Raw genomic sequence first — 24,843 nt, 5'->3', positions numbered from 1 at the left:
TCCCTTGTGCCCTATCCCCTAAGCTCACTTGCCATGCTTGTAATCCCAACTATGTTAGATTACATTACCTTGAAACTGACTTCCTTCCATCCTCATTTTATGTTGGTTTCACTGGAATTGGGGGGCAAGGGGTGTCCGGGGTGGGAGGGCCTGGGAATGTGGACCTGGGGATCTGGTGTGAAAAGGGGCTGGGAGGATCCTGAATGGGGAAGCTAGGAGGGTCTCTGTTAGCCTTGGGATGGGGAGGAGAAGGGGCATGTGAAAGGTCGGGGGGATGTCAGGGTTTGGGAGGAAAGGGGAGTCTGGAGTGGGGCAGCAGGGATGCAGGAAAGGGGAGGGGGAGGTTGTAGGAGGTAGAGCTTGGGGTGGGTGGGTAGGGGGGATACTGGGGAGGACATGGGTTGTGGGAACGGGGAGGGCCTGGGGTGGGGAATGAGTTGGGGAAGGAGGGCATGAGGGTTAACATGGGGCTTGGGGTCGGGGAGCTGGTGGGGGGGCTAAGTCTGGGGACGGTCTCTACTGGTGGGGGGGGGGGTGAATGATCATGGGGTGAGTTTATGGGAGGTTTCCGTTATATTCCTCCCTGGGGATGCTGGCCTACTGGTGAAGGGATTCACCATTAACCATATGTTACACCACTAAATGTTCAAATTACGGGCCAGAAGAATAGTTTACCACTCAAGTGGTTAATGCATAGAGTACTTTACAACATACCTATTAGAAGATCACCGCTTCAAGGTATAAACTATCACAATTATTAAACGTGTTTCCTTCACCTATTGTACTTATGTGGGAATATATATATGCGCTATATAATGACCAACTGCAATCCAAGAGAGGTTTTTCTAAATAATTTTAATCATCCATACCTGCTGTGCCGTGGTACTGATGAACCCTCGTACATACCTGAAATTACACATTATATTAAATACCCCTAATTACTAACTTGAACACATTTATGTATAGTTTAAGAAATATCCCGCTAGACAATCGATCAGGTCAGACATTGGATGAACTAAAGTGCCGACTTACCACGGAATGGCAAAAGCCAACCTCAGATGACACAGCCCGTTCTCAACACAACGGCCAAGTGGTCGTTAACCCGGCAGCCAAACATGAACGTTCTCAACACAACGGCCAAGTGGTCGTTAACCCGGCAGCCAAACATGAACGTTCTCAACACAACGGCCAAGTGGTCGTTAACCCGGCAGCCAAACATGAACGTTCTCAACACAACGGCCAAGTGGTCGTTAACCCGGCAGCCAAACATGAACGTTCTCAACACAACGGCCAAGTGGTCGTTAACCCGGCAGCCAAACATTAACGTGAAGAACGCTTCACATATAACGAGTCCTCGGTCTATACTCGTTCGTGCACTGACCCACAACAGTTCATACATTTTAACACAAGAATTATTTAAAATGGTTTTTGATACGTGAACTATTATACATTATTATTTATTAGGCAAGGGAGACAGGTTGGAATACACTCATGTGCTATAATTTCCTTCAACTATCAGACCTATGTACAATATAAATATACAGTAATATTTACTTATATTCAACAAAATACAGTACTTGGTTACACAGGACGTTAATGTTAATTAAGGCGTCTCTGGGGTTGGCTGCAGCGTGGACGACACTGACTCAGGATGGTTAGTTTCATTGTGGGGGGGGGGGTATGTGACGGTTGATAGGTTAAAAGTCTTTGGTCTGTATTTCAAGGATTGAAGTCTGATAATTCACAAGAAATACTTTATAATTGTCAGAATCTAACTATATTAATATCGTAATTTTTTTTCCACCTGCTTTTGGTCGAACGGTCAATTTCATATATATAGTCGAGACACGAGCGGCTGTTATGGAACCGTTAATCTCTCATCAGTCATTTTAGAAGTTTATTTTTTTTTAATAAGCTTTACCAAAAGTCTTCAGGAAGGTAAAATTCTCTACTAATAGCCAAAGATAAATTATTCAATATGATTATATTTACAAATGAGTAAACCTGGGATAAAGCTTTATATAAAATAACTAAATTAACATCTTTGTAACTATCCTTATTTATAATGAGCAAATATAGACTATTCTATCTGTGATAAAATAGCTAATCATCTAGTCAGTAATCAGTAACTTGCCTGTAAGTCTGGCGCAGGTAACCTCATGCACAGGACTGTCCAGGTGACTAATTTAGTAAAACCAATGAGGCGGGCGCTGAGCAGCACCTCTCCCCACGCCGGCCCGCGCCACACTGCCCGCCGCGCCTCTTGACTAGCTTGGCCTGATGGGTCAACTACCTGTGACGTCATTCACCTCACCTGACATGAGGCCGCCACACACATAAATAATTCACAAGTCACTTCAACAATTTTAATATAGTTTATTTCTATTAATGTGAAGTATGAGCAAGTGTGAGTATGTATTAAAAGCACATACTTCACTACTGGACATTAAACCCACTACCACACCCACCTAGTAGCTTGGAAGCTCCATAACGCCTTCTGTAACTGTTATGTTGGGGTCTAGGCCAGGGGCCAGGTACACCAACCGGTTACGGTGCTCAGCGTCCTGTGTGTATATATTACTGTATGCCTGTAGGGTCGAACTCTTAGGTCTTGGACCCCGCCTTTCTAATTTTCGGTTGCCTAATTTACAGATTCAAGAGCTATTTTTTTCCATCTGTCATATCAACTATATAAACACCTTCCCCTAAAGAGAGGGGGGGAGCTCCTTGCTAGGCTCCTCCCCCCCCCTCCCTTCTAAATATTCTTAGATTATTGCAATGTCTCCTTTTGCATGCTTTTATAATTTACATTTAAAACTTTGAATCTAATTAACATAAAAGCCTTTTACATCTTACCAGTAAATTGACAACTTATTGACAGTTCTAACACTACTCGGCCTAAATCTCGATAATAACTTACGAATACACTCACACAAAGCACTCAAACAAACCATAGGAAAAAATCCCTCCTCCGACTATGCAGACTCGAACACACCCACGCACAAAAAAACACCAGTCTAATGCCCTAATTCGTCCTCTCATAACATACGCCCGAATATCCCAAATGCTTGCAGCCAACACAAGCAAAAAGCTCCAACGAATTCAACCTTAATATCTGAGGTGGATCTACACCACTATGGGACGACTTCGTCACGAGTGAGATCCTCCACCTCATAGCAAACACACGGCCCATAAACATAGTGGAAACACCTGGCCAACAGCAGACTTAGGTTAACAACATACCATGACCACCACACCACATTCCTCACCAACACAATACACACACCACAACACTGACAACCTCTCTAACATCCCGCAACAATCACCACCCACACCATTGTATACATAAACAATTGTACCGCATGCCCACCGAGCACAGCTCCTTCCCCTTTCCCCCCCCCCCCTACACACAGCCACACACACTGGGCGCTTGTAGCCGAGTAGACAGCGCGCGGGACTCCTAATCCTGTGGCCCGGGTTCGATTCCCGGCGCCGGCGAGGAACAATGGGCAGAGTTTTTCACCCTGATGCCCTCTGTTACCTAGCAGTAAATAGTTACGTGGGAGTTAGACAGCTGTTAGGGGATGCTTCCTGTGTGGGGGGGGGGGGAATAGAAAATGTTTGTAGTTAATAACAGTTTATTGATTGACAGTTGAGAGGCAGGCCAAAAGAGCAGAGCTTAACCCCCGCAAGCACCACTAGGTGAATACAACTAGGTGAATACACCAGGTGATTGGGACTTCCGGTGTTGTTCGGACTTTCTTGATGCATGGGTGAACAGGTTTGGTGTAGAATGTATACCACAATTCAAGGCCTGCTGCTGGGTCAAGGGCCTGGCACTATTCCCTCTCATCTACAAATGTTCCTCTCCGGCCTACTCTTCCCTCTGGCCTCACTTTCCGCTCGCCCAATGGACACTTTAATATTATATTATATATATATATATATATATATATATATATATATATATATATATATATATATATATATATATATATATATATATATTTATATATATATATATATATATATATATAAATATATATATATATAAATATATATATATATAAATATATATATATATAAATATATATATATATATATATATATATATATATATATATATATAAATATATATATATATATATATATATGTCGTACCTAGTAGCCAGAACTCACTTTTTGGCCTACTATTCAAGGCCCGATTTGCCTAATAAGCCAAGTTTTCCTGAATTAATATATTTTTTCTAATTTTTTTCTTATGAAATGATAAAGCTACCCATTTCATTATGTATGAGGTCAATTTTTTTTTATTGTAGTTAAAATTAACGTAGATATATGACCGAACCTAACCAACCCTACCTAACCTAACCTAACCTATATTTATAGGTAAGGTTAGGTTAGGTAGCCAAAAAAAAGCTAGGTTAGGTTAGGTTAGGTAGGTTAGGTAGACGAAAAAACATTAATTCATGAAAACTTGGCTTATTAGGCAAATCGGGCCTTGAATAGTAGGCTGAGAAGTGCGTTCTGGCTATTAGGTACGACATATATATATATATATATATATATATATATATATATATATATATATATATATATATATATATATATATATATATATAATGTATATGTATATGTTGTATCTAGTTGCCAGAATGCCGTACTCGGCCTACTATGCAAGGCCCGATTTGACTAATAAGTCAAGTTTCCTGAATTTGTATATTTTTTAATATTTTTTTTCTTATGAAATGATAAAGCTATCCATTTCATTATGTATGAGTTAATTATTTTCAAATTTGAGTTAAAACTGCCATATTTATATGACCGAACCTAACCAACCCTACCTAACCTAACATAACCTAACCTATCTTAACCTAACCAAAAGTAGCATAAGTCAATAATTTATGATAATATAATACTTAAAATAAACCAATATAAAATAATTTATAGAAAATAAAGAAAATCACTCGGCCTATTAGGCAAACCAGGCCTTGCATAGTAGGCCGAGAAGTGCGTTCTGGCTACTAGGTACGACATTATTTATATATTATATATATATATATATATATATATATATATATATATATATATATATATATATATATATATATATATAAAATCAGGGCACCTGATATATATATTCCAGGGCATCTGACAGCTGGGTGGACAGCACTTCGGATTCGTAGACCTGAGGTTCCGGGTTCGATCCCCAGTGGAGGCGTAAACAAATGGGCAAAATGTTTCTTTCACCCCGATGCTCCTGCTCACCTAGCAGCAAATAGGTACCTGGTAGTTAGACAGCTGCTACGGGCTGCTTCCTGGGGAGTGTGTAACAAAAAGGAGGCCTGGTCGAGGACCGAGCCGCGGGGACCCTAAGCCCCGAAATCATCAAGATCACCTTAAGATTCCTTAGGGGCTATTTATGCCCGTGCCACCTCTTGGGTGGCTTAATCTTTATTAATTAATTATCGCCTGGTGGATTTCACAGATTGAGAAGCAAATCAAGAAGAAAATACTCCCAACTATCAAAAGTCACCACAGAGCCAAAGTAGCGGAAGTAAGATTTACTGCCTATCAAGTGGCTTGTACAAACAAGCCACTGGGTACTACTCTTTCAAGTCTGACAAAAAGATATCCAGAGACATTGCAGTTACCATTCACAGACTCAGACTTGGTTACAAGTGCTACTGGGAGGTAACAAACCCAATATTTAAAGTGTGTCATATCTGTGGAACAGAAGCAGAGGCGCCACTATTGCAGAACTTACTGGAATGTTTAGCTTCTGAAGTCCTGTGCCTCAAACTCAACCTTAATCCAACGACAGCAGCTGCATCAGATGTTCGTAGCTTAAATTGAGACTAGAACCGGGCGCACCATCTGGACAGGTGGTCCTATTAGGACCAGCTGTCCAGATGGGGCAAAGGTATGTAGCCACATAGTGTTGTTGGGTGATTTTCCGGATGTTTGGCGCGTGTTGGACGCATGTGAGCGTCCGGTGTTTAGTTACGCAGTTTGGAATGATGGGGGGGTTATGTTGTGGGGGGTTATGTTGTGGGGGGGGGGTAGGGGGGTTATGTTGTGGGGGGTAGGGGGGTTATGTTGTGGGGGGTAGGAGAGTATGTGGGGTATGTTGAAGAGTAAGGAATAGGAGAAGAGTAGAATATGTGGAGAAGAGTAGATGATATGTATGGGTGTTTGCTGTAGAGTTAATCATGTGTGTGTAGATAATAGTTGATTAATAGATAATGCTAAGTAATGCTATGTAGAGGGTGGGTGGAGGCGTGAGGGGTCCCAACATTGCCGGATATGTTGAGGGGGTGTGGGGAGTGGTGAGGGAGGGGTGAGGGGGAGCTTCCCCTTGGCGGGAGAGGGTTGGAGGGTCATTGTGGTTGAGAAGCGAGGGTGGAATGCGTTTGCGGTTTTTGATAGCCATTATTTTCTTCGAGCTATACAGCTGTGTTTGGTGATGATCCATGAGGAGATTAGTTCTGCCATACATGGCAGGAAGTGTCGAGGAGGGTGAGAGAGAGAGCAGACTCTCTTAAGATGTGAATGAGAGGAGGTAACAGCTGGCAGTAGGTTTGCGTGTGTGTGAAAGTAGTCATTATTTTTTCTTAAAGAATGACAGTTTTATGTACCCTCCCTGCTTCCAGAGCGCTTAGGATATGTGGGCCATACCTACCACATAGCTATGAGGAGTGACACCACATGGGGTTACCTCTTCAAAGGCTGAGGCCTAACTGTTGCGAATGTCATCATCAACCTCTACCATAGTCAGTCATGCCCACCCCTCCCCCTCCATCCACATAGCAGGACATACCACATACCACCACCACCACCACCACCACACTGCTGGGAGTGACAGCAATAAGGCGTACCATACTCTCTCCTGACTCGGCTCACACCAGCACACAGCACTGAGTGTGTCATTGTTCTTTCTCAAAGGTGAGCCATGACCTCAACATACAAATTCCAAATGCAGGCCTGGGCGGGAGAGCGCCTTTGTGGGCGGCTCCCCTCTTGGGAATCTGACACACAACTGGGCTAAATAAGACAACACCCTCACATAACCCACGCTCCAACAGACCCCCCCCCCCCCCCCTCCCCCTTTCCATCAACCATCACCCCACCCTCCCCCACATCGATTTTCTGTGCAAAGCCTTTAGTATTATTTCTGATCATATGTGTAACCTTGTATCGTAATGTGACCAACATGGTAACATCATTCTTTGCTCATATAGCATTTTCTAAGAGTAACGAGAGTCATAAGGTGGTCTTCAATCTTATTATTATAACCATAATTTTTTTTGTAAACACAACTGCATGGGATACACATAGCAGTCAGTGGTTACTCTCTCTCTCTCTCTCTATTCAGATCATTTAATAGTTAGGGGGAAAAGTAACATCAATTCCTTTCTCCTGCTGCCGCTGTTCACGTATCTTTTTTCATTTCTTAGACTAACAGCTCACCAGAGGATGGAAGACTAATGTCAATTTTCGACCCCCCATCACTATCACCCTTATAACCTTGTAACGTAACATGACCAACATGATGACATCGTTCTTTGCCCAAATATCATTAATGTAACACGACCAACATGGTAACATCGTTCTTTGCCCAAATACCATTAATGTAACGTGACCAATATGGTAACATCGTTCTTTGCCCAAATATCATTTTAAGAGTAACAAGCAACTTTCTGTCCGATGTCTGAATATTGAAATGTAAACTGTGTTTAGCCCTTACATTCCAAACAATAAAATATTAGCACAAGCTTGTTTAGTTCTTGTATCACGTAGCATAACGTTTATTCAACAACTGGTAGACATAACAATGTAGCTTCATATTCACTGTGGTAAAACAAAAGTAGATTAGAAGGCGCCTCTGTGTGCCACCTATGTAGGGAGATCAGATAAGAAATCAGAAGCGGGGAGCCACATAGTGCCACTCCATATTAGGTCACCCAAGGTGTGAGTGGTAGCAGTCGAAAAAACAGTGAAGATAGGTATCTATTATGCGCCACTATGATCATGTTCATTTACAGTAAAGTAGCTACCTATGAAGGGTAATCAGATAAGAAAATCAGAGGCGGGGTGCCACTTAGAGCCACACCATATTAGGTCGCCCAAGGTGTGGGGCAGCAACAATCGTAAAATAGTGAAGATAGGTATCTATTATGTGTCGCTATGTTCATGCTCATGTTCATTTATACAGAAAAGTATGACAGTATATTTGTATAATAAACACTCAGGTGAGCGGCAGTTACCCCCCACACCTCCCTCTATGGGACAGGTGTAAAAACAGGATCCTCGCAGTAGGGGCGGTCCCCCCTCACCACCCCTCCTCATACTTGATGACCTTGAGTGTACCGTAAGAGGGACCCGCCTCCCTTAGTTGTTTTTAAGTTGGATATATTTTAAGCCTCTATACTTAAAGAAGGAGAAAAAGAAATAATCCTGATGATTTATAGATTATATTATCAAAGTACATAGGGTTAAACATAGTCGTATTGTAGGTCATCTCCCCCACATAATATTTATTAACAAGACCTCTCCTTCTCGCCCACAAGTCCGTTGTGGGGTCTTCCTCCCCCTCCTCCTCCTCCTCCTCCTGGGACGAAGATGATGACTCATCATCTCCCAGAGAGTGAATGGGATGTAGTGCGCCTCCCTCAGGTGACTGACTGCTGACGTCATAGGGTTCACTCTCGCTGGTGGGGGCGTTGTCCTTCCTCTCCTTGTGGTTCAATGACGTCACCACCTTCACTCTCGGTGGACATTCCTTGGGCTGAGGTGTTGGGGTGGGGGTCGGGTGGTATGTCTGGGTGACCATACGCTAGGCTAGTGTATTTATTTAGGTAAAAGCGCTTATCATCAAATGCACTTAAACCCCTCTTAGTATTGAATGTGGTTGCCATCTGCCCCCCTATGTTTCTTATTTGGGAGAAGTTAAAAGTATTCACTACACCATTGCTGTGTAGGGTCTCTTTAAAGTGGTTATGTGTTAAAGATCTTTGCACAGCTCGGGGAATACCCTTAGCGGTGATGGAATTTTTATTGTCAAGCAAAAGCACACTATACATTTTGGGCTTGAGTGCCACAACTTCAAGGATGTGTTTATCTGACACCTCTGACTTTAACAGCCCTAAAACACCCTTTTTAGAAGGATCATACAAGGGGTGAGTTTCAGGAAAATTACTCGTATCCATCCACAAACTAAGGGGTTCTTTCCCCATCTCATTAAAGACATCTTCAGCTAGTAAGGTGAAAATGAAACTGTCTGTATCACTATACACCAGTTGTACCCTATCTGAATAGTGGTTCTTAAGTACCCTGTACCAAAAATGGTACAAGCTGTATTTTGCTAGCTCAAGAATCTGGAACCCAATGTAATTAGGATGAGTAATTTTAATGAATGGTCTGGAACTGACAGACAATAATTTATTGTCGCCTAAATGCACCATTCGTTTAAAGCGGGGATTCTTCACCTCTCGTAAAAAGACCCTAGCTGAAGTCACTAGTTTGGTGTCAATGGCATAACGAGCTGGATTCAGTAGCGTTTTACCAAAAACACTGTTCGTCAGTAATTTGAAGAGTGTTTTCCTATCATTACTGCTGGAGGCATTTCTATTGTTAACGTTGGTGTTAACAAATTCTGCCATAAAATCTGACTGGTGGAACTCGTAAATTGCATATATTGTTTCCACTTCAAGTCCTATCTCAATAAATAGTTGTAAAAGGTGAAGAGATATGAAATAATGTTTTTTGGGGAGATGATCTCCAACCAGTTTGATGTTTTTTGGGGGGAAGTGTGTGATGTTATTTGTTTCCAGAAGTCCCCTACTAAATGGTGAGATATCCTCCATACTTATTCCCCTATGGTGTAAACAAAGGGGCAGATCGTCTGTTAGTCTAGCTATTTCGGGTCTTAAAAGTTTGGTGTCAATTAAGAGCCAGTACCCTTTGTTAGAAGAGAAAGGCTGTTCTGTCATTATCTTCCCCCCCGCTAATGAAGGAGTTCATCTCATCAGATGATAGTCTCCTTAGTCCCCCATGGGGCAATTTCCTAGTCATACAACTCCCATAGAGGCTGTTGAAGTCGAGATAAAGTAAGAATGAAGACCTATCCTCCTGGGGTTTAAAAGATGGGTTGACATAGCGGTTGTTAGCTCTGACATAACTCCTAACTGCAGTTGTAAAACCCCCTCGTATGTTTTGTGATAAGAGATTGTGCAACGTCACATCTGCACTTAAGTCCAACGATATTCTACTACTTTTCAGGAAGCAGTCGTAGGAGTACCCTGGGAGGCTGCAATAGTGTGTCAATTCTAAAGAATATATATCATTTAGAATTGCCCTGTGGTGTGTAAAAATGTCAGCCAGTAATCCTACATCACACCTCAAATAAATGAGGAGGTAGTCTTTTAATGTCCTACACCCTGTAGCCTCCCATACTAATTTAGAATGTCTATATTCGTCCAAAGTTATACCTGATTTGTTTAGGGAGCTGTAGAACATTTCAATAGGAGGGAGTGTTGTGTCATTAAAGCAGCTGATTTTTGTGGTATATTCATAAGGGAAAAACTGCTTACCCTTTAAAAGTAGGTGGTGACTCTTTTTGGGCAAACCCTCTATCATTGAGTGAGTGAATGTTAAGGGGCTGGCTGAATCAGTGTGGGTCTTTGCTAGGGATGAAAGACTACCTGTAATAAAAGCCAGTGAATCAAGAAATTTAAGCTTCCCTATTTCCACCTTAAGATATTTCGTCCCATGTCTCATGAGGATATTGCTCTTAATATTTGAATCCATGGTAAACTCCCTCAAAATTAAGCCCATGTCATAAGACATATTATGGGCAATTAGAACTAAACTCTCCAGAGCATTCTTGTGGCGGAGGTTGCAGTAATTACATAGAGCTCCAATATAATTGAGCTTTTCCCTAAGGTGATCATGATGTTGAACCTTGAAATTGGAGGGGGTAAATACCTGCTCACAAAACTGGCAGTGAGTCTGTCTCCTAAAATGGATCATATCCTCAAGAGACATGTCTATTTCATAATGGTGGAGGGTAGATCTGATAATTTCCCATTTGGTAGCAACTCGCTGCATGAAATGAGTAACACTGTCCCCCCCAAAATAAGTAAATTTATCAACGACAGTGTGGTTCCTATCAACAATTATATAGCTGTATGCTATAGGTCTATGTATGGCTGTAACAGAACCTAGACAGTCCTCAGTGCTTAGGACACACTCGAAATCAAAATAGCCCACATGGGAAGGGGCGTAACCTTTCCCAGTATTTTTAAAATGGAGTGTGTCCCCAGGCTGAGGGTAAATAATTTTCTGAGTGATGTCGCAGGAAGATGAGTGATTTGTTAGCTCAGACGAATTTTGATATTCTGAGAGACAGTTTCTACAGAAGACTGTCTTTCGTTTGTGGCTGCGAGTAAAGTTCCGTAGGAACTTATCGAACTCTTTAATCAACGCCACATGAGATTCCCCCAATAACAATAAAGGAACTATGACCGAGTACTGTCTGCTACCACGACGACAAAGAGAGACGTGATAGACGCCATCTGTATGTTTGTGTATTGAATACAAAAAAATGGATAGTTTATTTCTATTCTCCAATTTAGAGATATCCTCCCAAGACAGAAGGAAGGATAAATTGTCGTATTTGACCATTTTCCTAATCCTAGAGTGAGACTCTACAAGTCTCCCTATACGTCTCCACTTCCACCCTTGTTGTGACGCCAGAAAAGCAGCAATGCACTGAATAATACATGTTTTATTGTTACCAGCTGGGTTTGGGTTGAAGACCTCATGCCGTCCCCTTAGAAATGGGGGATAAGGGACATAATCCCCCAAAACTGACCTTACACTTGCATTACAGATGACGATTTTGAGGAAATCGACATTATATAATATGAAACCACTCCCCTCTGTTTCTGAAAGGAGATCTTCCAGTCGTGTAATCATATAAGCCACCCAGCTATCAATAAGATTACCCACATCCTCAAGAGTTACCAGTCTAGCGGGTGTTGTTATGAAGTGTTCTCTAAAGTCATCATCTTCCGTGAGTCGTTGTTTCAAAAGTGTTACCTTTACTTCGAGGAGGATTTTTAATGATGAAGTAAAATTGCCATTCCCCCCAAGAGAATTCATGTAATTCTCTATTTCAGATATGTAATAGTCCTTAAAGTTGCTTAGGAGTCCTATAGGGTCTGTGGCGAAGGCTGAGGGGATGGAATATTCCAGCCTAGTAAAGAGATTCCCCAGAGCCCCCACCCTATTAATTAAGTGGGGAGTGTCTATAGCATCCTCCTCATCTGGGGAATTTTCATCACTATTTAGGGCATTAAGTCTATTGATGACAGGGGGTCTAAGACCACTAGGGCCCGGCTGAGAGATGTCACCCCTATCACCATCATCACCATCATCATCATCACTCATCGCTTCCTCTCCCCCCTCCCCTCCACCTAAGGGGTTATTGTCACGCTGTGCTTTGTCATGTTCCTCCCCTACCTGCCTCTGAATCGCTCCTGGAATGGAATAATAATAAATAATAATAATAATAATAATAATAATAATAATAATAATAATAATAATTATAATAATAATAATAATAATAATAATAATAATAATAATAAAAAAAGGCAACACCCACTCACTAAACCCCATGACATAAGTTCTCAAAAAAGATTCTTAAGAGAAATAAAGGTGGAGGGTTTATTCACTCACCACGGGGGCATGTTTGTAGATGTTCAGAGGTCAAGTCCTCACACACAGAGGTCCCACAATTATCACAAGGGGAAGTGTGGTGAGGTCTCAAGGATGTATTTCCACACAAGAAGCACATGAAGCCATCCTCTCTGGAAGGGAGGGTGGGCTGGCGACGTTTACCTAATGAAGGAAATAGTGTATAATTTATATACACTCTCTCTCCCACACTCGCGGAGAAGGGGAAAACCCTTCTTAATATTTTTCATTTGAAATAAATAAATATATAAAATACGGTCATACCTCCAGCACAGGTTCTCCTGTGTTCACCACTAGACTGTACACATACAGTTTCTCCGCAGAAGAAACATGTGTAACACCTATGAACGAAGAGATGTGATGACCCCCATCCACAAATTCTACAAATATCACCAACTCGAGACATAACGATCACGCTTACCTAGAATAAATAAATAAATAAATAAATAAATATATATATATATATATATATATATATATATATATATATATATATATATATATATATATATATCCCAGCACTCAAATCACTCCACATCTCATTCCTGCCCCTACTTATCTATATAAATATATATATATATATATATATATATATATATATATATATATATATATATATATATATATATATATACATATATATATATATATATATATATATATATATATATATATATAATATATTTATATTTATTTATATATATATATATATATATATATATATATATATATATATATATATATATATATATATGTCGTACCTAGTAGCCAGAACTCACTTCTCAGCCTACTATTCAAGGCCCGATTTGCCTAATAAGCCAAGTTTTCCTGAATTAATATATTTCCTCTAATTTTTTTCTTATGAAATGATAAAGCTACCCATTTCATTATGTATGAGGTCATTTTTTTTATTGGAGTTAAAATTAACGTAGATATATGACCGAACCTAACCAACCCTACCTAACCTAACCTAACCTATATTTATAGGTAAGGTTAGGTTAGGTAGCCAAAAAAAGCTAGGTTAGGTTAGGTTAGGTAGGTTAGGTAGACGAAAAAACATTAATTCATGAAAACTTGGCTTATTAGGCAAATCGGGCCTTGAATAGTAGGCTGAGAAGTGCGTTCTGGCTATTAGGTACGACATATATATATATATATATATATATATATATATATATATATATATATATATATATATATATATATATATATAACCCTTATATGAAATAGATACTAATTTACTTACATCTCGGTCTAGACGGGGAGGAGAGTGGATGGTTTGGTCACAATTCAATAATACATGATGTGGGGGAGGTGTAGCGTCCTTTTATTGACTCGGAAACGTGGGGGGGCAACGTTGCCACATACAACACCTCTCAGTCCTTTTTGTAAGAGAAGGGTTAGGCCTGCTGTAGAAAACTTTTTTTTTTTTTCTCTCGTCTGGAGGTCATCACTAGGGGACTTCTACTTCAAAAAAACATCAGGAGGACTGGCTATGTCCTGAGGGAGACACATCCCTTGCTGGGTGAATACACTCACACACACACACACACACACTCTCACACACTCTCACACACTCTCACACACTCACACACACACACACACACACACACACACACACTCACACACACACTTATATATATATATATATATATATATATATATATATATATATATATATATATATATATATATATATATATATATATAATATGAATATATAAGCGACCGCTCCATAGGTAATTGAACCATTTATGGGGAAAATATGGAGGAGTGTGTGTCTGTCACAGACGAGCAACTTAATATTTTCCACCACCCAGCAAGAATATTTGTAGCTGGATTCAGTAATTCTGGGAAAACGACCCTAGTGGGGAATTTATGTGTTAAATACCACGGAAAATTCTCAAAAATTTTAGTGTCATCTGCAAATAATACAGAACAGCCTCTTTCAAACATTCCCTCGCTGCGAAACAAGGTTACTGTCTCCCAGGACCTGATTAACCCACTAGAGTATAAAGATCCTTTTTTAAATGAGTCAGTTTTGTATATAATTGATGACTTATACCTGGAAGCCATACAGAGTCCAATTATAGCCAATATCTTCACAAGAGGGAGACACGGTAATATTTCCGTAATTCTAATTAGTCAAAATTTGTTTCCCCAGGGGAAATACGCCAGGACAATAACTCTGAATTGTAGTCATTATATATTAATGAAGCAGAGAGACATAAGCCAACTTGAAATTTTAAGTGGACAGTTATATGGGCGAAAAACTACTAGTAGTTTCGTTGAAATATACCGTCGGGCAATATCCCAGAACAGGTATGGTTACTTATTGGTCGATCTGACGGTTCCTGAGGCATTACAACTACGAACGAGCATCACCAACGAAGACCACTGTGAAATTGTGTATCAAATGTAATCAACAACGACAACAAAAAAATGTCTCTAACGACACAGAAACGAACAATTCTCACCAGCATCTATAATGACATTTCTAGCCCAGGTGGTTTCACAGGGTCAATTCAAAAATTGTATAAGGCTGCCAGACTTAAAGACCCCAACATTAGTGTTGCAGATGTGAAGGAATTTCTCCATGGGGAGCGATCTTACACATTACATAGAGGAAATTTAATTAGGTTCCCCCGACGGAAAATATTAGCCCCTAAACCTCGTACCATAATTGCCTGTGACCTAGGGGACTTTTGTAGTTTACAAAAATACAATAATGGTGTTAAATATATTTTAATTTGTGTCGATGTTTATTCCCGCCTAATGCAGACTCAAACTTTAAAAACAAAAAATTCGAGTGAAGTGTTAGTCGCTCTGAAGAAGATATTAGAGGAAATGCCTCAGTTTCTCGGTGTAAGGCGGATATTCACTGACCGAGGTAGAGAATTTTACAACAAGTCAGTTCAAAATTATTTTAATAAGAAAAATATTAAATTATATAGTGTATTTTCGGAAATGAAATCTAGCATAGTGAAGCGGGCCATCAAAACTTTAAAACATAAACTGTATCATTATATGACTCAAGCTAATTCATTAAAATACATCCACATCCTCCCTAAAGTTGTGGACGTGTACAACCACACTTTCCACAGGATGCTAAAAAATACTCCTCATGCCATTCATAAGTTGCAAAATATTGAAGATATATGAAGACAGTTTAAGGTTATGTATTTAAACAATGACTCCTCCATAACCGCCATCAGTCCACGGCTGCACCTTGGACAGCATGTGCGATTGGCAAAGCGCAGGAATATATTTCACAAAGGCTTTTGGCACCAAAATACAGAAGAAATATTTGTAGTGTCACATATTGACAGAACACATCCAATCCCGACATATAAAATCAAAGATTTAAACAACGAGTCGATCAGTGGCATGTTTTATGAGCAGGAATTGATTCCAACATCCCTCCCAGACTATTTTCCTGTAACGGTATTACAGTCTAGGAAAACATCGAAAGGACACAGAGAATATTTCGTCAAGTGGAGAGGGTACCCAGATTCTGCCAATAGCTGGATTAAAGCTCAAGACATCGTCAAATTTAACAAAAAATGACAGTTCAAGAGGACTCTCTCGTAGAGAAACATCATCAGTTGTTATTTTTATTAAACAATTTATCACCCAAGAAGCGGAATAAACTAATCAAGGCTTTAAAACGGCAGGAAATTGAATCAATTTGTGAAATTTTTGCCAATTTTCTGAAACGAAACATCCCAGTTCAACCTCAGATAATTAATGGCTTACAGAGATATCAGAATGACATACGATCTGTAGCGCGTAAGAAAACTCCTTTATACAAAAAGAAGCTCATACTGACCTCCAGACGTGGTGGGGCGATATTAGCAGCTCTGCTACCTTTGGCTGTATCGTTAATTTCCTCCCTAATAAGGTAATTGCGTAAATAAGTAACGAGAGAATAAAATGGTGAAAGAATATTGCCTGGTACCACGATTCATAGCTGAAAAATATTTATTTAATAAAAACAAGAACTCACCATCACCTCCTAATGCGGTGGGTCTGCCCTCCCCCGGAGGTGATGGTAGTGAAAGTATGTCCTTCTCTTTAAAAAACGAATCCAACTCAAGTAATAATATTGGGGGAGCCCGTAACCTACCCACCTGCGACTCTGGTAGGGGTGATGGGGGGGGTGGGGGAAGAGGACACTCCTTCCTCCCACCTGACAACAACGGGCTGTGGGCGGTGTTGCCGTAGTAGCACCTCCAGACGGGCGGGGCTGGTCACACACCCTTTAAATGACATTGGGGCCCCCGGCGACCGTCGCCCGCCGCCACCCTTAAAAAGAAAAAAAAAAACGTGGGCTGCCCGGCGCGACCATCGCCTTTTAAAAAAAAAATAAATAAAAAAAGGGGACATTCCATCCTCCCGCCCGAAGTGCAAGTAATTGTTGCTGGCCACACTCCACATAAAGCCACCATCACACCCCAAAATCCAAGTCTGGACAACTTAATAAATGTGAATTTTAAAATTGAGGAAATTCCTCATGTCAAAGCATTATTGAACATGTTTGGACAAAACAGCCAACAGGTGATGTGGGATAGTCGCGGAAATTTATTAAAGCCTGTACAAAATTTAAATATTTTAGATATAATTAAAACTCTAGCCTTCACAAAGGGACAATTTAGGGCAAGTGACAAGGAAGATGTAAGGGTTTTACTGAGGGTGGCTGGCATAGACCCAACCCTCATACGTAATTATCGCGCCAGATCACAGTTAAAAGGGGGGAGGGGTATCCATAGGAGACCCCATTGGGAGCCGTATTGAAGACCTATATGAAGGCCATCTTAAAGACCACCATATTCAGTTGCATATCCACCATGGAGCAAGCTTCTAGACCCACTCCTCCCCCAGCTACACCCCCAGAAGACAAATCTCCCTTATTAAAGAAGTTGGTTGCTACTCAGCGGTACTACAAGTATGTCGAACACAAATGTAGATTGATATATGCATTGTGGGATTGTTATGACCGTCTTGTGTTGAGTGCCCCTCCAGAACGGTTTTTTAAGTCATTTGGAGAGACGGTGAAACGTTATGAAGAATATTCATCCCAGGAAATCCAGACGGAGATATGGCAAATGGAAAAATTAACCTTCCAACATCGAGACCAGATTACAGCCTTCGAGACTGGACGGAGTGTGTATGGACTTTTAAGGTAAGGAAGGCGCCCTCTGCCCCACACCCCTACATTCCTCCCCCTCCAGGTGGGGGACACAGGTGTATTTAAAGGCCTCCACCGTCACCCTCGGTCACCATAGTTGACGACGACTCTCTCTCGTTCCTCTCAACCGCCCCTCCGCCATGGCTTTATCGTCCATTAAGTCAATAGACAGCGACATCACCGACACCCACGCCTTTGGGGTCGGTGATGTCATAGTGTATGACTTACCCGCTGCTGTTGTGCGTCCCTATGGACTGGCAAGTGTAATATGGAAATGTTACAACTATGCCCGTGTGGAACGTGAAGGACTGACTCGTGTCAACAGGGCCACAATACGTTACCGGTCTACCCCAGGGGACATTGAAGTGAAGATAGCTCCCCTACCCTCCGACGGTCAAGACATTGTCGAAGAGCCAGTCTTGTTCTTCCGCCCCACCATCGTGGCGCTAATTTCTGCTTTCGGTGCAGGAGCACCCTTCGAGTCCAACCCTATAGCTCAGGAGCAAGTGCAGTCTTCCGCCGACATCCACTACATCACCAATGTCACCCTGGATACTGCCAAAAATAGGCTATACTGGCTGAAAACAGCCCTAACAAAGGTTGGCAATCTTATGGTAAGAACTCCAACCATGTTTCGGTTGGTGGTACCCCATGGGCTGGGGGCCTCCCGTGATGGCATGGACAACTGGCACAAGGACGTCGGGCCCATGCTCATTTCGCTCAACGCTGAGCTGGCCAAGCATAACAAGGAGCTGGTAATCCTCAAACGTCCCTCTACCGTCACCCCATCGATGGTACCCCTCCCGAATGATGATCCCAGGGGAGAGGGTGATAGTAAAACTATCACCCTAGATGCAGTGGTGGGGGAGGGTGCCACCACCCCAGGAAGCTCTTCTCGTTCTACACCACCAGCACCACCAGCTACCCCCAGGAAGAAGAGACACCTACAAGAGTACTCATCCACCTCCAGCACTGCTCCACCCCCACCCACAACATCTGGCACAGCCAAACGACGGATCGAAACCACTATTGACTTCGACCCCCTCTCAAATCATCGTATTGACACCATCCTCGATGGAGAGTCACAGGAAATATTCCTGTTATCCTCATCACCGAAAAAACAACGAAAGCTGTAACCAACAACACTCAAAGAAGAGGTGCCAGCACCGCCGCAGTCAGTAACAGCAGCAGCAGCCGCAGCAGCAGCAACAGCAGTACCTCCATCTACAACAGCTTCGGTGGTGGTAGCAGTAGCAGGTCCACCGACGACGGTGACAGTGTTGTCAGCGGTACCTACAGTAGCGGTAATGGTAGCGGCAACAGTTCCACCAACTACAGCAGTTCCGGCGGTGACAGCGGCAGCAACAGTACCATCATCGCCGGCAGCGGTAACGGTAGCGGCAGCAGTACCACCAACTACAACGGTTCCAGCGGTGGCAGCAGCAGTACCGTCAGCGGTGGCAGCGGTGTCAGTGGTACCAACAGCTCCCCCAGCAGCAGCGGCAGCGGCAGCAGCGGACGACAGCAGTACCAACGGCTGCTGCTCTTTATATGTAATTTGTTATGGGGAAACAAAATGTAGTTCCCCCTGTTGTAGTTCTTTTAAAAGTAATATTTCCTTAGTAGATTAATAAAATAAAATATAAGTAATGATGTTTTATTCCCACCCCAGTCAGTACATAAGATAACAATGGACGAGGAACACTACATATACCTCACTAGCCTCGACCAAGAAGATATATACAACAACACAAGTTCAGCATTTACAAACACCATCCCCACTCTACATTTAAACCCTTCCATTAAACATGAAGTGGCCTTAGTCAACATACTCCTACCCAGACGAATTAACGCTATCATCAAGGATGAGGGGGAGTCTGGTATAGACGTCTATGCTACTTTTAAGCGAGGAACTCTTTCTAAAAGCCCAGAACACCTCATCTACACCTTCCTCCCCAAAACCAACATATTATCCAGAAACATCACATTCATCACGAGTGAGCTTAGCCGACAAATAATCACCGACATGAAGCTTAGCTTCCGAGGTGATTTCAAAATATACTTCTCAGAAAGAGAACCAATCCTCACCTATGATCAATCCTTAGAGCGAGTATTACTAGCCTCCACTCTTAACAATGAAGGCACTGGTTCCTTATATTCTCTTAGCCTTCAATTTAAACACAGAATAGCTAATGTACTTGGTTTTGACAGCAGTCGCAAATACACCATTTATCAGGCAAAATCAGATGACATTACAGCAGCCTCCAAGGTCGTGGCCTCATTCCCCCCAGACAATGACGGAGGTTGTGACTATTTACTCATTTATAGTGACGTCATCGAGCCAGATCGTTACGGGGGACAAATTGTAAATATCTTAGATGCAATCAATTATCATGACTCTTATTCTAGAGGGGCTCATCCCCTAGTGTACAAGACATTAAATACTAACACGTTGGAGAAGGTGAGTATTAAGATAACAGATCAGTTTGGACGAAAGGTTAGTTTTGAAGATGGGAGGTCGGTTACGGTAGTCTTACACCTCCGCCCTAAGGTATAACAATATAATCTATATATAAATATAAATATATATATATATATATATATATAGAAGTGTTTACCCACATCATCGGTTATTATAAGAAGAGGAGTTGGGATGCGAGTACCTTTCCACACACCCTCCCAGAAGGAGTACGGGGAGATCTTCTCCCCCCTTTCTGGGAGATACGGGGTGAGGGGGGGAGTGATGAATGACATACGCACATTCCAAGCGCCTTATCTCAGATCTGGTGGTGGTTTTTTGGGACCTTAGCCGGCTTGGCTCGACGAGCCATACCATTTTTCATGAAAACTGTAACGCCAACTGCTATCGATTTTGGGAAAAATGTTCTTGGTGATTTAACCAGTGGTAGACGGGATGTAAAGAGCGCTCTGAGAACTCACGGTATTGATGCTCTTAAGACTGTGGGGAAGAAATTGGTAGCAGGCGGGAAAATTAAAAGACTCTCTAGGAGAAGAAAAAATAAAAATAATAAATGTAAACGAGCCCTTGGGTATAAAAATGATGTATTTTCACTACAGTAAGCAGTCATACTTCACCTTTCGGAGGAGATCATGGCGGAGGCTAGTGGAGCTGGGTTGAAAATCCCTGTAGAATATTATACTTCCAGTATTATTGACCAATTTCCTAGAAGTAACAGAATACGTGATGTGGAGAGTTCAATTGCCTCCACACAGCAAATAGACATTCTACCTGTTAACCTCCCTATTAATCAACGTTTGCGGGATAATTACTTAGAATTCCGCATCCCTGGAACCCAGGGCGCCTTCTTAGATTTAGCTAATATTGTTATAGATTTTAAGGTATCTTTAACGAAAGATGACGATACCACAAAATTGGAAGAGGATGACCATGTGGAATTTGTTAATGGGTTGTCAAATACCATGTTTAAAGGTGTTCAGGTGTTTTTAGGAGAGCAGGTAGTTGAAACAAATTCTAATTTTAATTATTGGTCGTTTATTAAATTAATTACCTCCATGCCTCCATCAAAAATGTCTTCCTTGGGGAGAATTGGAGCCTTTCGTAGGGACTGGAGTGATGATGGTGTAATCCCTAACGAATTTACTAATACATTTTTTACTGGGGCAACCGCCAAGGATAAAAAATTTATGACCGATTTAAAAGGTAAAGGATTGTCAATGTGTTTTCCCCTACTATTGGACGTAACAACCCTAGACCAATACATATTAGATAATATAGATGTGCGCCTAAGATTGGAGCTCTCCCCACATGCTTGGGTGCTAAATACAAGTGTGGACGATGGCTCTAAGTATCGGCTGCATATGGATTATGCTAAGTTGTGGGTAACACGTGTGTTCCCCTACCCAAGTGCTTACCTAGCCTTAAACAGCTCACTGTTAGCATCCCCCGACCCCATAAGCTATACTTTCAATAAAACCATTTCTAAAACATATGTCCTAGCAGGGAATCAAACTAGTCTCTTAATTGATCAGCCTTGGGCGCAAGTAATTCCTCACAAGATATTCATGGTAATTGTGCCAATGAATTATTTCGCCGGCCTTCACCAAGGTAATGGATTATATTTTGAAAATGCAAAACTGAAAAATATTGCCATGTATTTGAACAATAACGCAATTTACCGAATTGGTGGTGATTTCGACAATCATTATGCCCGCCTTTATTACGAAACTTTGAAGACATTAGGCTTAGAGCGTGATTCACTTCTAGCCTATGACACTTTTAATAAGGGAAGATCGATATTCGCCTTTGACTTAACCACCATTCAAACAAAGGATTCCCTCCCTGTGGAGAAATCTGGCAACTTACGTATGGAGCTTGAGTTTGGCGGTGGTGTTACATATAACAGACTGGTTTTACTGTTTGGGGAAACGACCGGGGTACTATCCATCGACGGACAGAGAACTGTTCTGTGTGACGTGCGAGCTTAAAAACATAATGAATTGTAATGATATAAATATTAATTTAAAAAATAATCTAGGGGATCGAGCACTCTACCTAGGTTGTTATAATGCTGATGAAATAGAACATTTAAATATCTCATCAAGAAAACCTATTGTTCTCATAACTAATATTTTACCATCACATAGCAGATTAACTATGGGACATTGGGTAGCTATTTATGTTGATAAAGTTAAACATCGAATGTTTTTTTTCGATAGTTATGCAATGTCGGCGGTTACTTATGGACATTATTTTCAAGGATTTATTAAAACTAACACAATAACAAAGGTGTTTGGAATGTGCTACAGACTCCAGAGTGATTTTACCCTTGCTTGTGGACTGTATTGCGTCATGTTCGTCCATAGGGTGAGTCACCTGGGGTTGCCTTCAACAGTACATTACTTACATAATGTATTTTCAAGCGTTAGTTTAAAATTAAATGATAAACGTGCCCTCGCTTATGCGAGACGATATTTTCCTATGAAACATCACTGTGTTAGGACATTTTGTAGAGGAGTAAGGGTTGGTTCTTATAGGTGGTGTAGAGAATATTTTTGTTAGCTAGGCAACCCACCTAACAGGGGGATTACCCCCATATAAAACCCCTCTCACCCCACAACCTCCCTAGAAGACCCCCATCCCCCTTATCCTACAAATGGAAGGCGTCTCCCCAGAAACACACACAGGGAAGATTGAAGTCCTTGAAGGACCTGGTTAGTTTTACCCTCACTTTCTGGTAAAGATTTATTTTTTTTCCCACAATAGAAAGTTTGCACAACCTCTATTTTACCTCTTTTTTTTCAGTGCAATTCTTAGGACCTGTCCACATTTGTAGAGTAGTAATTCTACGAGGAAGGTCTGCCCCAAACAAGATGCTGTTACATACCCTAATTGATGATGCCTGCTGTAGAGGACACAAGGTCGCTCCTGCAGGGGGAGAGGTATGTACTAGCAGTTCTTAGAGGAAATAGAATATTTTTCAAATAAAAGATATAGTCCTATAAATTATTTTCCCCATCTCTTTCCAGAACACTTCAGATGAGAGTCAGAAGGAAAGTCGTCCAAAAGGCAACCAGCCAACTCACCCCACTCCCCCAAGAGAGGGGGGAGGGGGTCAAGACCTCCCCCCACTCACCACGGATGGGGAGACGTCAGAATTCTACTCAGATGAGGAAGGGAGGTGGAGGGGGGAGAGGGATAGGGGTCATAATTAACTTCTTATACATCATTTGTGATTTTTACCTAATAAAACATTAATAAATTCTTTGATTTTTTTTAACCCCTGGAGGAGATTTATAATTTAATACCCCTATATAAGACCCACTCGACCTCCGCTGGGTGTGGAACTCTGTTACGGTAAAGTCAAGGCCATTAGGTGCGAGGAAGGGTACGGGCGACCACCCTCACCGGGAGGAACCTGTTTTACACCTACCCCATTAAGGAATGTGGGGGACATAACTGGCACTCACCCACGAGTGTTTATTATACAAATAAATTCATTTTTACTTAAATATATTGTCATACTTTACTGTATAAATGAACATGATCATAGTGGCGCATAATAGATACCTATCTTCACTGTTTTTTCGACTGCTACCACTCACACCTTGGGTGACCTAATATGGAGTGGCACTATGTGGCTCCCCGCTTCTGATTTCTTATCTGATCTCCCTACATAGGTGGCACACAGAGGCGCCTTCTAATCTACTAACAAACATACACACGCGGTCAGTCCTCGCTATACCTCAAACGCGCCGTTCATTCTCTCCCCCTTAGGTGAGCAATGTTCCCCACATACAAATTCCAAGCAAAGTAAACATATATAAGACTAATGTGGAAAAACATAGTCTTGATACTATTATTAAATTGACTTGTTCATTATTCCGAGTAAAGGCTGTCTCTAAGACCTACATTATCCAAATGTAAACAGCAATTGATGAGAATAAGACCGGATGAGTCGATAGTGAAATAGCTCTGGGTTATGTCTGTTTTCAGTTCTTGTAACACAGTCAATGTAGCGTAATGTGGGAAAACGGACTTTCTACTGCCCAAATTAATAGCATTTGAAAATGTATGCGTGTCTACTCAATCTCCATCCCCCTTCTTCATCCAACACCAAATATTGCCGTGCAGACCTTGTAACCACGCAGCAGCATTAGTGCTCATTTCTTGTAACACAGTCAATGCAGTGTAATGCGGGAAAATAAACTTTCTGCTGCCTAAATAAATAACATTTGAAAATGTATGCAAGTCTAGACAATATCCTATAGCCCTTACATTCTAAACACAAATAAAATATTAGCACACACTTGTATCGCTTTATATCATCATTATGTAACGTGGAAAACTTCTTTCTGTCTGATGATCAAATAGCATTTTTTAATAAATAACCTCAGCTTGGTCTTATACCATTAGG

At 41.3% G+C, this 24,843-nt stretch overlaps 2 protein-coding genes across 7 annotated transcripts in view; both read right to left on the bottom strand.

Moving 5' to 3' along the window:
* LOC138363901 (uncharacterized) overlaps positions 1–24,843 on the bottom strand; it is a 329,278-nt gene that overhangs the window by 220,257 nt on the left and 84,178 nt on the right. For 2 of the 6 annotated variants that reach the window (XM_069323365.1, XM_069323364.1), the window contains exon 1: positions 2,135–2,308. The exons of the other annotated variants lie outside the window; for them this stretch is intronic. In XM_069323365.1, coding sequence (XP_069179466.1) covers positions 2,135–2,305 — 171 coding nt within the window. In that variant the 5' untranslated portion in view covers positions 2,306–2,308. Of the gene's footprint in view, positions 1–2,134; positions 2,309–24,843 lie in introns of those variants that run through there. 6 annotated transcript variants of the gene reach the window in all.
* On the bottom strand, positions 9,655–13,174 carry LOC138364142 (uncharacterized). The gene is made up of 3 exons (XM_069323498.1): positions 13,024–13,174; positions 12,742–12,903; positions 9,655–12,542 (listed from the first exon to the last, which is right to left on the bottom strand). The coding sequence occupies exons 1-3, from the start codon at positions 13,163–13,165 to the stop codon at positions 9,967–9,969; spliced, it is 2,880 nt and encodes a 959-aa protein (XP_069179599.1). The 5' UTR covers positions 13,166–13,174; the 3' UTR covers positions 9,655–9,966.

The sequence above is a fragment of the Procambarus clarkii genome, chromosome 12 (assembly GCF_040958095.1).
Source record: "Procambarus clarkii isolate CNS0578487 chromosome 12, FALCON_Pclarkii_2.0, whole genome shotgun sequence".
Classification (NCBI taxonomy): domain Eukaryota; kingdom Metazoa; phylum Arthropoda; class Malacostraca; order Decapoda; family Cambaridae; genus Procambarus; species Procambarus clarkii.
This window is presented reverse-complemented; position numbering and strand designations above follow the sequence as displayed.

Bases quoted from the DNA above. Each gene is read 5' to 3' on its own strand.
- LOC138364142 (XM_069323498.1), bottom strand. From the start codon at position 13,165: ATGTCTCGAGTTGGTGATATTTGTAGAATTTGTGGATGGGGGTCATCA. The intron at 12,904-13,023 runs GTATGACCGTAT...TTCCTTCATTAG, and splicing joins CAGGAGAACCTGTGCTGGAG to GTAAACGTCGCCAGCCCACC. The intron at 12,543-12,741 runs GTGAGTGAATAA...ATTCCATTCCAG, and splicing joins TCTACAAACATGCCCCCGTG to GAGCGATTCAGAGGCAGGTA.